General features: G+C 34.9%; 2 protein-coding genes and 1 pseudogene across 2 annotated transcripts; 1 reads left to right on the plus strand and 2 right to left on the minus strand.

Annotated features, from left to right (window-relative positions):
- Positions 1 to 4,854: 4,854 nt before the first annotated feature.
- On the minus strand, positions 4,855 to 5,565 carry LOC120137582 (annotated as a pseudogene).
- Positions 5,566 to 5,674: 109 nt separating this feature from the next.
- LOC120137491 (hydroxyproline O-galactosyltransferase GALT2-like) lies at positions 5,675 to 10,167 on the plus strand. Its single transcript, XM_039153224.1, has 7 exons — positions 5,675 to 7,129; positions 7,746 to 7,978; positions 8,101 to 8,391; positions 8,662 to 8,790; positions 8,963 to 9,136; positions 9,497 to 9,604; positions 9,742 to 10,167. The coding sequence occupies exons 1-7, from the start codon at positions 6,223 to 6,225 to the stop codon at positions 9,946 to 9,948; spliced, it is 2,049 nt and encodes a 682-aa protein (XP_039009155.1). The 5' UTR covers positions 5,675 to 6,222; the 3' UTR covers positions 9,949 to 10,167.
- A 100-nt stretch (positions 10,168 to 10,267) lies between these two features.
- LOC120137493 (phospholipase A1-Igamma1, chloroplastic-like) lies at positions 10,268 to 11,948 on the minus strand. The gene has a single exon (XM_039153228.1). The coding sequence runs from the start codon at positions 11,946 to 11,948 to the stop codon at positions 10,389 to 10,391; it is 1,560 nt and encodes a 519-aa protein (XP_039009159.1). The 3' UTR covers positions 10,268 to 10,388.
- Between the last annotated feature and the right edge of the window lie 2,799 nt (positions 11,949 to 14,747).

Here is a 14,747-nt window from a genome sequence, read left to right on the forward strand (position 1 = left end):
ATAGTGAGTGGTATACAAATTTGACCAAAAATGGGTATGATAATGAATTTCACCAGTTTACTTTATAAAAACTATGAATTAATCTATACTCTAATTTGTCACAATTTGATCTCATACTATATGAAATCACAAAAAGTATAACATGTTATGTAACTAGACCAGCTTCTCAGATTTCATAGAAAATATAAAAATTAAATTTTAATAAATTAAAGTGCATGAACTTTCCATAAAGTACAAAATAAAATTTTAATAATTAGACTACAAAAGTTAGTAAGTATAAACGGTAATTTTTCAGTAAATGATAGAAGAACTATCATATCATCAATATTAAGTGGGTGACATGCAATAAAAAATAATTTAAATTTGTATATATAATAGTTTATCTAATATATTAATGTTAATATATTAACCATTACCATACTGGCATACTTGTATTTAATTTTATAGTTTTTTTATTAAATAACTATATTTTTCTCAAAATAATCTCTAATATAGAAGAAGCCAAGTAGCCAGATGAGGCTTCTACATTACGACAACCTTAATATACGGTTAAGGAAAGATGTTATTGGTTTTGTTATTATTTTTTAACAAAACCGATAAAAATTACCGGAAACATTATTATTTCTATCTAAAACATTAATGTTCTTAACATTTTCGGTAAAATGCCAAATAATAATAAAATTGATAGAAAAAATAACAAAACCGATAGCGTTTTATCAAATCCGGTAAATAGCTCAATAATAAAAAAATCAATAAAAATAATAATATTTTCGATAACTTTTACCACTTTTATTAAAAAATAATAATAAAATCGATAACTTCTTTTTTTAATTATATATTAAAACTGTCACACATAATATTTTTGTATATATCAAGAACGTCGGCTATATGTTGAATATCATTAATTATTATTGTAATCGATTTTTTTTAAAAAAAAAGGATTGGCTAAGATATTTTATGCCTCAATTATGACGCAACAGTTAACACCGACTCCTGTGAACCTACGTAAATTCCATGCGCTAATACACTAGTTCTAGGGGTAAGATAATTAAATTAAGGAAAATTTACTTTTAAGAGTGTCTAAAATTACAGATTTTGTTATAAAAATTATACAAATTATTACGATTTTGATAATGTGTTGTGTAATTGAAAAATTACTCACAATGTTCTTAAATCATATAAATATCAGAGTTTGTAGTGTATGAAATTACATAAATTATTGCAAAATTTACATAATTTTTTGTATCTTTGGTAGTATTTTATATGATCTTGTAACTACACAAAATGTTATCAAATTCACAACAATTTGTGTATTTTTTCAACGATTTATATAATTTTCTAAATAATTTTATCTTAATTATTCATATATTTTTAAAATTTTAATATGTCAAATCAAAACTAATATTTTCTAAATAATTCTGTTTTCGTAGAAAATGAAAGAGAGAGAAAGTGGAAAAGATGTCGAGAAAGCAACAGCTCACGAGTCAGATTTGTGGGGTCCATCCATTTTACCCCATAGATTTAGTGGTCCGCACCTCCCCTAACCCTAAATTGACGTCGCTATGATTATCCGGTTCGGCGCGACTAGACTCTTGCAAAAAAAAAATTTCGATTTTTTTATTTACCGACAATTTTTTAATAATCACACACGTTTATGTATTTGACGTATCACACAATTAAGTGATGGAGCCGCAGCTTGAGGTGGGTATTGGAATTTGATATTTGACGCCCTAAAACATTTTTTTTAACTCTATATATATGGTTCAGAAAAAAAAAATCAATGACATGTTTTCACTATTTGGAGGGCATACCTGGCAACCCTTCCAGAACACATGTTTCCCTTTGAGTTAGAACTTAGAATTCCCTAACAGCTACATAGGCCTGCCGGCATAATGAAGTAAATAAATTTAAGGTTGTTAACAGTGAGAACTACTTGCTTTTTAAGGTTGTTTCACAGTAAAAAAAACAGTTTTGAGGGTTGTCTTGTTAATTAACTTTTTCTTAATCCATTTTCAAAAACATGCCTTTTGGCTTTCTATCATACAGAAGCATATAATTTGGAGTATTAGTTAAGAAAATTGAGATGCCAAACCCAATAAGCACCCATTAATATATATTGATCAATATTTAATGTATTGTAAGATATAACTTTTTAATGATATTTTATTTGATTCGAAAATTCATTAAGTGGTTTCGGTAGTTAGGAAATATCGTTCTTCTTAGCGTTACTGGTTCAAGCAGTTGGGTCTGCAGGTGTGTGTCTGTTATCAATGACTACAAAATATCCCAAATAGATAGATCCTGTAATCTCCCTAAACTATTAAAAAATCATTTGATTCAATGAAAGTATATAAAATCATACATTATTTTTTTGGTTGCTCTCCGGTTCCATTAATCTTGACCGACCCTGGTTACACACATGATTTTGATAGGTGAATCTTCTGGCATAAATTTTCGGCACACACAAATATATCTATTTTGAGCAAAAAAAAAAATATTTAATCAATTGATTTAATCTTACTTTGACAACAGTGCTATCAATGCATTCAACATTAGCTACATATATGCCTTATGTAATGGCCAAAGTTGGAACCTAGTGAAGCATTAGGACATAATTAAGACAAAGAATGGTTGGTCCTAATCACCATGTCCACTTTCAAACATTGAACTTAAAGTGTGTTGTAATCTTTAATTAATATGCATAAGACAAGTTCATCAACAACAAAATAATGCACTACTAATGGAGAGCCAACAAAATATACATTAACTGTGTTTAGAGCCTCTTTGTGTGTTTAACCGCGTTTAATGTTCCGTCCAATCACAACATCTCAGTAACTGACGTTGAAACTTTAAAGCATCATTAATCAATGATTAAATTAACAACAACAACAGTCTAAAGGGGGCAAGGCACAGATCGACAAATCACAGGATCTATTTCTTGATAATGTTTTGGGTGACAAAGAGGCTCCAACAAAACATTAAACTATATCTTAAAATGGTTTTAGTGTCGTATTAGTATTAGGGGTGAACACTTGAAAAAAAATATAATTTGATTTGATGTGACAAAATTCAACTTAAAAGATTTTAAATTCAAATTATAAAATACGACTGCATCTTTTAGTAATTAGTGTATTAATTAATTTTTAAGTTTTAGTTGAGTCCTCAACTTTACATGACATATGTATACTACATATGAAAAAATATATATGTATAATATCATAATATTATAAGTATTTACAATTAAATTTACGTAAAAACTCGAATAACATGGAATGATTCGACTTGAATTTCATAAATTTAACTCGACTAAAAAATTTAAATAAAATTTGAGATATAAAATAAGTTTCGTTAACTTGAATAATTTAAATTTTTTACTCGACTTTACTTGAATGCTCACCCCTAATTAATCTCTCTATTATGCTAACAATTTAAATTAATTATAGCTATAAACAATAAAGACTAGCCGTCAAAATGAATTTGAATTTTTGAAATATGCATGGAAATTCTAATATTAATCGTAGAATATTGAGAGTTTTTTATTAAGTTAAAGTGATTATAAAAGATATTATATGTTTTAAATAATCTCAATCACTCTGTTGTAATTGTTGGTACTTGAAATTATGATATCTAAAAACATTTCAATTACTTCAATCATTGAAGTAAATTGATTCGTGCTAGAGGTATTTGAGTTATTAAGTAAGTATAAACTAATGTTGTATTATTATTATTATTTGTTTTAGAAGCACTTGCATCAAATCCGGTGCACAAAAGTACGGGTATCTTTAAAATAATGTCCAATTTCAGATGCAAATCTTATTATATTATTTTTTTGTTAAATGTAGAAGAGTGAACGTTTGAAAATTATATTTTAAAAAATAAACAATTAATTGAAAAAATGGCTTAAGATAATTTAAATAAATACAATACATTTATTTATTTTTAAAAATGAATTAAGTTAAAAATATAAAATAAATAATGTAAAGTGTTCTTTAAGATATTCGAAAGGCCATCAAGATAAATAGCGTGGGACATAGGGGGAATAAATCAAGGTACAACTGCTCAAGGTTGAAACCTCTTCGATTCAAATTCTAATTATATATTTTAATAATTTTGAATTTATAATTATTTAAATATAATTCAAATTGAATAAAAATAAAAAATATTATACTTGAGTTCGATATATTCTGGACGAAACTGGTGATCCCTTGAGTGAAACAGATTCAATAATCAATGGTATAAAATATGTAAATCACATGTCTCTGTGGGGAAGAATGTTAGTAACAGTATATATGTCCAGTCTCAAGCGTAATGCTGCCAGGCGTGAATTTTTTGTGGTCGATTCTCTAGTAGCAGGACTAAGACTATTCAAAGAGTCTTTGGTTTCAAGCTTGGGTGATTGCCTGCGAGATACTTGAGTGTTCCTCTGGTTATGGAGAAACTTTCTGACAAAGATTGTGTTGTGCTTATTGAAACGATGAAGTCAGTTGAATCTTTGGTTTGGAAGACACCTTAGTTATACCGGTAGGCTCCAACTGCTTAGGGCAATGCTATTTAATATAACTGACTATTTGTGTAGACAATTGATTATGCCTCAAGCTGTTATTAAAGGTGTGGAGCAGCCGTGTTCTCGTTTCTTTTGGAAGGGGTCAGATATTGCTACTAAGGGTTCTCGTGTTATTTGGGAGCAGATTTGTTCCTTGAGATCTGAGGGTGGATTTGGAGTCGAGGATATTAAGAAAATGGTTCCAAGGATGATACAAGTTTGATGGTATTAATATCATAACGGTTTTGTTGAATATTAATATCATAACCATTGAGTAATTGATGCAACTAATGAGAATAATATCAATGGTTTTATTTCAGAATATGGTGAAGGATACAGTCGACTACTCGACCAACTTGAGCAAATACGAAGGGTCCTCCATCACGCATTTGAAGCGCATCACGTTCCATGACTCCCAAATCTGCTCCGATTGCAGGTGCGAGGTCAGTCTTGTTTATTACCTATTAAGAAAATGTTACAAATTCATGTTAGAACTCCCAATAAGTGCATTCAATGCAATGGAACAACAGAATAAATAAAATTAAACACCAGGAGATCAGCTTGGGTTATGCCAGGGCCATCCTTCCGAGGGATCTTATCACCACCAGATACATCTATTATATAGATAATATAGTCAGCTAGTTCTCTGCTGAAGTTGGCAGCTAAATTATCTGCATCCATAGAAGTTCGCATAACTAAATCAGTAAGTTATTTTTCATTTTCCAATTAGCACAAAAACACCTTGTTCGGTACTTTCAAAATGTGGTGCGTCCTCAAAGTTTTCATGCCAAATCACTTTAATAGAAAAATTGTACCTACCTCCTCCGGATTTACAAAGAAGTGAATCTGTTTTGTACAAGTTAGAAAGCTCCTCAAGACTAGAGGACCGAGATTGATGCCGATGTCTTCACAGATAGCAGCAGCATGCGGGCAACCTCCTGTTTCTACAGCGCGTACCTTTCCTGGGGAAGTGCCCCATGTTTCACCAAGAACTCGCCGTCCTCTTTTGTGAATATGTCATTAGTTAATTAAATAATAAGGAGAAAGCGATTATTCCGAACCATTTTTTTAATCCTAACAGTATCACATTACATGCCGTCCACTCCAACAGATTCAATTTTTTTTTGCAGTTAAGTCCTTCAACTTTCACTTATTCCCCCTTAACGGACTTACAGTTTTCCATTTTACGCATTGTACGCGTTAAAGATTTCGGTCCGTATCCGTCTCTCTTTCTTCTGTTTTTTCGTTTTTTTGGGTCCCTTCAAGTTGCGTATTAATTCAGAAACTCAGAATGTAGCATTTTCCCATACAATAATCTCTGAAGTTCGGCCCCCGCTTCTCGAGACCGATCCTCCTATCAAGAATGCCGGCGAAATGTTGAGGAGCTAGGCTTCTACGTCGCTGAAAAGGATCAAATTTCGGTCCCCAAACCTTGTTTCATTGCGACATTGCCAGATTTGGAGGAACAAGGTTTGGTTTTTCTTCGCTTCTTTCTTTGGGGGGGGGATTAGGGCTTTATTGATCTCAGTTGATAGGGTTGTAAAGGTGCGAATTTGAAGGCTTGGGTGAATCTAGATTTTGCCTTTTCTTTCGACGGTTCTTTTGCATGCTTAAAGAAATTAGTGGATTTCGAGTTAGATGAAGTTTATTTCGTGGTTTTGCTTGTTGAGTATCGTAAGATGAAAAGGGTAAAAAGTGAAATTCCCACTGTCAGGAGGTTCAAGTTGTCTCATTTGTTGTTTGGTTTAGGAGGTTTATACTTAATTTTCATAGCTTTTAGGCTTCCATATTTCTTGGAGATAACAGCAGTTTTGAGTGGAGATGATAACTATGATGGATTGAATGGGAAGGTTGTCGGGGATTTTAATGATGCAGATTTGGGTAAACCCTTGGTTATTGCTGTGTATAAAGATACGTTTCACCGGAAATTGGAGAATAAGCTAATCCAGGATGCTCCTACGAGGCCTACTGAGGAACCCTTGGAGGAAGGAAGAGGTGGAGTAAAGCCCATTAAGCCGCTTCAGCATCCATACGGTCGAATAACGGGTGAGATTTTGCGGCGAATGAATAAAACTAGTGAATTGTCGGTGCTTGAGAGAATGGCGGAAGAGGCTTGGACTTTGGGATTGAAAGCATGGGAAGAAGTGGATACCTTTGATGGAAAGGAGATTGAACAGAATTCTTTGTTTGATGGGAAGCCAGAGTTGTGTCCTTCATGGTTATCTGTAAACGGAGAAGATTTGGCGAGTGGAGACAGGCTAATGTTCCTTCCATGCGGTCTCAAAGCGGGATCTTCAATTACAATTGTTGGTACTCCTCGTTATGCTCATCAAGAGTACGTACCTCAGCTTGTAAAGTTGAGGAATGGCAATGGCATAGTGATGGTCTCACAGTTCATGGTTGAATTGCAAGGGTTGCAGTCTGTGGATGGGGAAGCTCCACCTAAGATTTTACATTTGAATCCTAGACTGAAAGGAGATTGGAGTCACAAGCCAGTCATTGAGCACAACACTTGCTACAGAATGCAATGGGGTACGGCTCAAAGATGTGATGGTTTGCCATCCAAGGATGATGAAGACATGCTTGGTAAGCATCGCCAGTTTGCAGTTTTTTTCTTGTTTTCTTATTTCTTCTTCGTTTTAAAACTGAATTTAAGTTTTCATTTATTTGGAGGAATAAAAGAACAAAGCAGTTCATAACTCTTTGAAAATAAGCCATGCTATGCCAATTGTGTGTTTGAGGATAAATAAATTTGTGACTACATAGTCAAGAAACAAGAACTTCACAGAAATTTATGAATCATGTTTGTCTACGAACTCTCTACATACTGGATTCAATTTCCATAATATATCAATGATGATAACCTGCGATTATCTACATAAACTTATGATTTTTGCTTAAATGCTTTTAACGGTATTTCTTAGAAAGTGCTTACTAGTAGTAGTAGAAGAAGGCATGTAAGCTGGTAATCTATAGGGAAGTTGTTTCCAGTTGCAAATTTTTTGTAGTGCTTGAGTTCTAATGTGGTTACATGCTAGAAGAAGAGAAAGGGAATGCCACATGTTTCGTATTTTGCATGTGGATGAGAGAGCTTTCATGTAGTAATTTTGTAACTTTGTTCAGTTTATGTCTTCTATTTTTGTATGCGTTTGAGTTTTGAAAATTTCAAAGGACGTTTATCAAGTACCTATAATTTTGGCAGTTGATGGACAGCGAAGATGTGAAAAATGGATCCGGAATGATGTTGCAGACTCAAAAGAGTCCAAGACAACTTCTTGGTTCAGACGGTTCATTGGACGGGAACAGAAACCTGAAGTTACCTGGCCATTTCCTTTTGTGGAGGGCAGACTGTTTATCCTGACTCTTCGTGCTGGCGTTGATGGATATCATATCAATGTTGGGGGTCAACATGTGACTTCATTCACGTACCGTACGGTATGTTGATTCATTTTAGTTAATAGGTGACTTTTGTGTTTTCCAATATCTATATCAATGCATCTTTCATGGTTCGTGGCCTTGTAAATCTCACTAAGATTACATAAAAACTATATTTTCAGGGTTTTTCACTTGAAGATGCAACAGGGCTGGCCATAAAAGGAGACGTGGATGTTCATTCAGTTTATGCAACCTCTCTTCCCACCTCTCATCCAAGTTTCTCCCCCCAAAGAGTTTTGGAAATGTCACCAAAATGGAAAGCTTCTCCCTTGCCTAATAGATCTATTAAACTTTTTATTGGGATTCTCTCTGCTACCAATCACTTTGCGGAACGCATGGCGGTTAGAAAAACTTGGATGCAATCTTCGGACATCAAGTCTTTAAATGTAGTAGTCCGATTCTTTGTTGCGCTGGTAAGGTCGTTGAACTCTCTATAGATTTTAAGATCTTGTTAAATGCTTAACTGTTATGAATCGTCATTTCAGTTTGTTTCACAAATATCTATGTGAGGTTATGGAAAAAATGTGTTGGAATGTCAGTTGCCCTGGAAGTGTGGCTTTCATCTATTCTATACTCTTTCTGGTTCTTGAGTAGCTGTCCTTTGCAGCACATTCTTTTTTAGCCATTAATGTGCACATTGTTTGTATTCCTTCTTTTTGTCTCTACTTCTTTATGACTTGCAGAATCCAAGGAAGGAGGTGAATGCGGTGCTGAAGAAGGAAGCAGCCTATTTTGGTGATATTGTAATTTTGCCATTCATGGACCGCTATGAACTTGTGGTTCTTAAAACTATAGCAATTTGTGAATATGGGGTGAGTTCATGGTGTATTGTCCATTTCCTTTCTATGAAAGTCCGGCTGTTGTTATTTTCTGCAATTTATTATCATAGATTTATGTGCTTGTGGTCCATAGATATCATTTTTATGGATTTATGTTGAATTTCTTTTAAAGGTGATTCTAAATCTCCAGAATTTGTCGATGCAGGTGCAAAATGTTTCAGCTGCTTACATCATGAAATGTGACGATGACACATTTGTTAGAGTCGATACTGTCTTGAAACAGATTGATGGCATCTCTCCTGGAAAGTCACTTTATATGGGAAATCTCAACCTTCTGCACCGTCCTTTGAGAAATGGAAAGTGGGTTGTTACTTATGAGGTATGCATGATATACAGGTTTTTTCCGACTTCTTTCGTGATTTACCTTAGTGTGTTTTTCTTCATTTTGTAAGGGACAAATTTACTTCATTTTTCTTCGGACTTCTCATTTACGAAAAGCAAAGTTGTATCTCAATTCTGATTTCTGAAACTGTTAACTTTTGTTGTGTAATCATAAGAAACTGCAAAATGATCTTTTTGGTTGCTTTGGTTTCTCATATATACGTGATTTAACGTCTATAATCCTAAATTGTCTTTCACTATCGACTTTGCTGTATTCGAAACATTCCTAGGAGTTAATTGCATCAAGAGTTGAATTAAATACTGAGCATTCCTTAAGGATTATTTTCTGATGTAACAGGAGTGGCCGGAAGAAGTTTATCCTCCCTATGCCAATGGACCCGGATATGTTATTTCCAGTGATATTGCCAAGTTTGTTGTCTCACAACATGTCAATCGAAAATTAAGGGTTAGTTATAAAATTGTATTTTTTTTAATCCACCCCCATTTCTTTTTACCTAGTCTCTCATGACTGTAAAGAAACATCTGTTGTGTTCCCATCTACCACTTCAGATTGATCAACTTCATTATTTTATCTATCTGCAGCTTTTCAAGATGGAGGATGTGAGTATGGGAATGTGGGTCGAACAATTTAACCAGACCACAGCCGTCCAGTATTCCCACAGCTGGAAGTTCTGTCAATATGGATGCTTAGTAGACTACTATACCTCACATTACCAATCCCCTAGGCAGATGATTTGTCTTTGGGACAATCTTTCAAGAGGTAAGGCACACTGCTGCAACTTCAGATGACAACGGGCAATTCTTGTTGTGCGTGGCCTTCCCCCACCCTGTATTTTCACCGCTTTCTACCCATTTTTGTGCAATTCGGTGTTGAGTAACGAACCTTCTAGTGCAAGATACGGAATGTTCTGCGATAACTTCTGATAAGTAGGTTATTAGCCGGAATTGTATACGTATCATGAATGTCTTTCGAATACTTGGTAGCAAAGCCATTTGCCTTCAAGTTCTCGCTTTCAAAAACTTTGTTTGATTATATTTTGATAAGAAGAAAATGATATCATCTTGGTGTGCACATTGCAGCTTACTAAAACTAATTCAACAATTCATAGGATGCCAACGTGTAATGTTGAATTCAACAATTCATTTTTAGTTAAAACCAAGTCAAGAAATTATATTTGCTCAAAGAATCTTATTAACAGAGAAAAAAGAAAAAAAAACTCTCGATCTATCTAAAATGGAGGTTGGTTTTGGGATTCAATGCTAAGTGGAGAAGGAATGTTCTCAGCTTGTCTCCCTGGTTTAACCCATCTACCATATTGGTTCAGCACAAGTCCCTTGAATGGCCTTTCATACCAACACTCTGGGATCTTCAATTCCTTTATCAACATATTGGTTGACTTGTTCACCAAGGCAACATCCCTTCTCGCATTCCAACGGAACTTCGATGTCTTGCTAACGTATCCATCTAACAGATGAAGGTATATCTCTAAGTTATGACATCCTGTATAATCGGGATCGCGCCTTAAATAGGGTGAATGGTGCATGTCAAGCTTCAATTGCATGCCGACATGCCTGTAGATCCATTTCAATCTCCCTGTGACTGCTGTGAACTTGTTAAGAATGGTGTTCAGTATAAACCCGGGTAATTTTGGGACTATATCTTGCTTGATGACGACCCTTAGCGTCTTGACTCCTAGTTCGTTGAGCTTCTCTTTGAAATGTATGTTCCCGACTCTTGGTGCAGCGAAGGAGATGACGCTAATGACGAGATCGGGGAAGTAAGTCGCTGCGTCGTAGGCATTGAGGAGTGCTAATGCACCACCAAGGCTATGACCACAGATTGTTAAGCTTACTTCCTCGCCTCTGTCTCGGAAGAATGCAACGAGCTTCTGGATTTCTTCCATGACTTGTTCTTTTGCACTCAACTTGTTGTACCTTGTGAACTCTCCCTTTGAGCAATAGACTCCGAGGAATCCACTTTGGACCTTGATATTGGTCTTGCCAAGACGCTGCAGGCTTGTTCTTAGGTCACTGTACCACTCGGTCGGAGCCACCGTGCCCCGCCATGCCACGAGGATGTCTCTCCTCCCGATTCTCGTGGTTTCGGCATCACCGCTAACCGTGACATACCCCATCCAGTTGGAATCCTTACTCCAAGTACAATAAGACCTCTCGAACCATTCGGGAACATCGACATGTGACATCGCATAAATGTACTTGGTAACCTTGTAACCGTGCTTAGTAAGGCCTAGTTCTTCAAACAGTTTATTCGGATTATACCTACAGCTTCCGCAAAACTCCGATAAGGGATCGAAATCGAAAGCATCGTATGTCGCCTCGACAAATTCTCCATACTTGACGATCTCTCGCCTCAGCCAAGGGTGGAGTGGCTCCATTAGCCCATCCCAGTCATGCAAACCATGAAGCTCACGCCATAGCGTGGATACATTCTCCACAGGTGACTTGGTGGGCGTCATGGCATCGCCTCGGTCGATGAAATCCGCCGCCGTGTACGGCAACCGGATGAGCTGAGCCAAAGGCATCGTGGGACGTACCGTCTTCTTCTTCTTTTTCATCACGTGTCGAATCGGCCTAATGATGGCCAGATCATGGTGGTTGAGTTTCAGGGTGGAGAGCTTGTTGAGATTGGAAAGGCCGTTCCTCAGACGGGATTTCATGGCAGTTTTTATACGCTGCCATGTAACACTGAGTTTCAATCTCCACACCCTTTTGTTACTTCTTTGCTTTTCTGGTTTCTTGCCCATGTTTCTCATTGGCGACAACTCCATTTTCTGATCAAAGGAAAAAAGCTTGTAATATATGTGTGTGTATATATTATGTGCTGTCAACTGAAAAGTGGGTGCTTTTTCTTCCTGCAAATGCCATGGAAGGGAAGGATTTATATATAAAATTGTGATTCAGAGTAGGCGGTTTAGCAAGGAACTTTCTGAGTTACGAGCTGCCATCCACATCTCGATGGAGACTGACAAGTCAATTGGGGGATGCATTAAACAAATCATATATATAAGCTGTTAAAGTGAATCTGGTTAAGGCTTAACCATATACTAGCTCTCGGCGGCTGGTAAGCATCAGATTTAAAAATATTTTTTAAAGTAATCACAAGTAAGTTTGTAACACAATTTTTTTTGAACGAGCAAACATAATTAAAGTTTTAGGGTGGACATAAACAAAATTTTAAATTGGAAATCATCAATAAAATAAAAAATTAATTAAAAAATTTTTGAATTTCAGAATGGACACATGTCCGCCTATACGTGGCTCCACCACTGCAATGATAAAAATATTATTTGCTCAATAGTATAGAAATACAATTGTAAAAAATAAATGAAGAGGGCATTTCAATCTTGCTTTCAGCATCGACTAATAGCACGTATGCCAATTTTATTTTTAACCATGCTAATTCATTATTTGTATCTATTATTTATTTTTTGTTATCAGTATTACTAATATCTTCTTTTTTGCTTAGAAAATGATAACATAAATTCTCAAATAAGTTATTAATTTTTAAATGTTAATGGCGTGTTTTAATCTTCTTCCTACGTAATTGATTTTCAAACTTTGTATTAATTCAAAATTTGAATGTAATTTTAAAACTTTTTTAAAAAAAATCCAAGGAAAAAAATATTTGGTGAATTTCTATAGTTGCAACTACAACTAGTGGTAGTTAAAAGTAACCTTAGTTGATATAATTTATTCCTTCGGGGGTGGTTGGGTCAATTTAATACTTAAAAAAGAAAGAGTTTGGCATCACCCGTAAGGGCCAAGCGACCCTAATAGAGGGCTGGCTGTGTCAATTTTTTAGTTGGACGTATTCAATATGACCTTGGAATATGTTATACTTGGTCTAAATATGACGGCAATGTCTATGTTACCTTAATAAAATTCAATATTTAATCCTTTATTCTTATAATGCTGTTAATAAGTTTAAATTAATAAAATCGTCACCGTTGTTAAAATGATTATGCAATTTCTTTTCTAAAAAAGACTTAATTATTTCTCAAATTAAAAAATGGAGCATAAAAAGGATCAGAATAATTTTGAAAACTTCTCTCTATCCTTAAATCAAATGATATTGAACAGTTAAGCATCAACCACGATACAATTGAGCTACACTCGATAAGCAATAGTAGATAAATATTTTTTTACTATCCTGGAATAAGTTAAATATAATATTTGTTTAAATATAACTCTTAACCATTTGATATTGAACGTTCACACCCTTAACATTCTTAATGCTCAGGACTTCAAGAAATGCCGACAGTTTTTCACCATTGAAGCAGCTCGATTCGTGTTTCAAAAGAGCTTTTAAATCTCTCTTTTGGGAAAGAAAACTTAAAATCTCTCTTTTTATGATTAACTGCTTTTGATTTTCATTTCTAAAAAATTTATTCACATTTTATAATTCAAAAGCCTTTCTAAATTATACTTTTTAAAATGAGAAAATAACTTTATTGACAAAAAATGTTTTATAATATACGATTTTAACCAATTTCTTTTGGATTTGTCAAAATGACCAACTAAATCGCAATGCGATCGATAATTCGCAACGCGATCTCCGGTATCGCAAATCAGTTTCCAGATTCGTAACGCGAACTTCGACTATCGCAATGCGAATATGTAAATCGCAATGCGATAGTCGACTATCGCAACGACCACGACCACGACCAGACCAGACCCAACCCGACCCGAGACGGACGGCGGCGGCGACGGCGCGCAAGAGTCCCCCTTGTTCTCTATCACTCAACAAGGAAGTGGGAAAGTTAAGCCTTAAATACCATTCCCAATAGTGTTTCCAATATTATGTGGGATTGAGCATTACCAACACTTGTTTCCAATACAATGTGATTATTCAGGAAACAATTAACAATCATGCACCTTAAAACAACTGAATCAACAACCAATTGCATTAGTATTATACGATTAAATATGTCATAATTAAAAGTCAATCTACAATCAATCGCGATTATTGTAATTTTAAGCAAAACATTCAAAAATAATATCACTATTTAAGGCTCAATCCCTCATAGTATTGGGAACAAGTGTTGGTAATGCTCAATCCCACATAGTATTGGAAACACTATTGTGAATGGTATTTAAGGCTTGGCTTTCCCACTTCCTTGTTGAGTGATAGAGAATAAGGGGGACTCTCGCGCGCCGTCGCTGCCGCCTTCTCGTCTCGTCTCGGGTCGTGGTCGTGGTAATACGTGGTCGTCGACACGTCCGCGCGAATACTATCTTTTTAGAGAAAATTCTTAAGAAACAAATGCATTGCGATATTCGAAGTTCGCGTTGCGAATCTGGAAACTGATTTGCGATACCGGAGATCGCGCTGCGAATTATCGATCGCGCGATTTAGTTGGTCATTTTGGCAAATCCATAAAAAATTGGTTAAAATCGTATATTATAAGACATTTTTGATCACTGAGGTTATTTTCTCTTTTAAAATATTATTAATCTAGTTAGAGATTATACATTGTTATTATTATTATTATTATAAATTATTCTTATTAATCCAAAAAGTTATTAGTTTTTAATTAAGCTAGTCACTAGGTCATTTTATCTGTCAT

Source organism: Hibiscus syriacus, unplaced genomic scaffold (genome assembly GCF_006381635.1).
Source record: "Hibiscus syriacus cultivar Baekdansim isolate YM2019G1 unplaced genomic scaffold, ASM638163v2 tig00110674_pilon, whole genome shotgun sequence".
Classification (NCBI taxonomy): domain Eukaryota; kingdom Viridiplantae; phylum Streptophyta; class Magnoliopsida; order Malvales; family Malvaceae; genus Hibiscus; species Hibiscus syriacus.

Excerpts from the sequence above, each read along its gene's own strand:
- LOC120137491 (XM_039153224.1), top strand. The coding sequence starts at position 6,223 with ATGAAAAGGGTAAAAAGTGAAATTCCCACTGTCAGGAGGTTCAAGTTG. Across the intron at positions 7,130-7,745 it reads GGATGATGAAGACATGCTTG|TTGATGGACAGCGAAGATGT; the intron begins GTAAGCATCGCC and ends TAATTTTGGCAG. Across the intron at positions 8,791-8,962 it reads TAGCAATTTGTGAATATGGG|GTGCAAAATGTTTCAGCTGC; the intron begins GTGAGTTCATGG and ends TTGTCGATGCAG.
- LOC120137493 (XM_039153228.1), bottom strand. The coding sequence starts at position 11,948 with ATGGAGTTGTCGCCAATGAGAAACATGGGCAAGAAACCAGAAAAGCAA.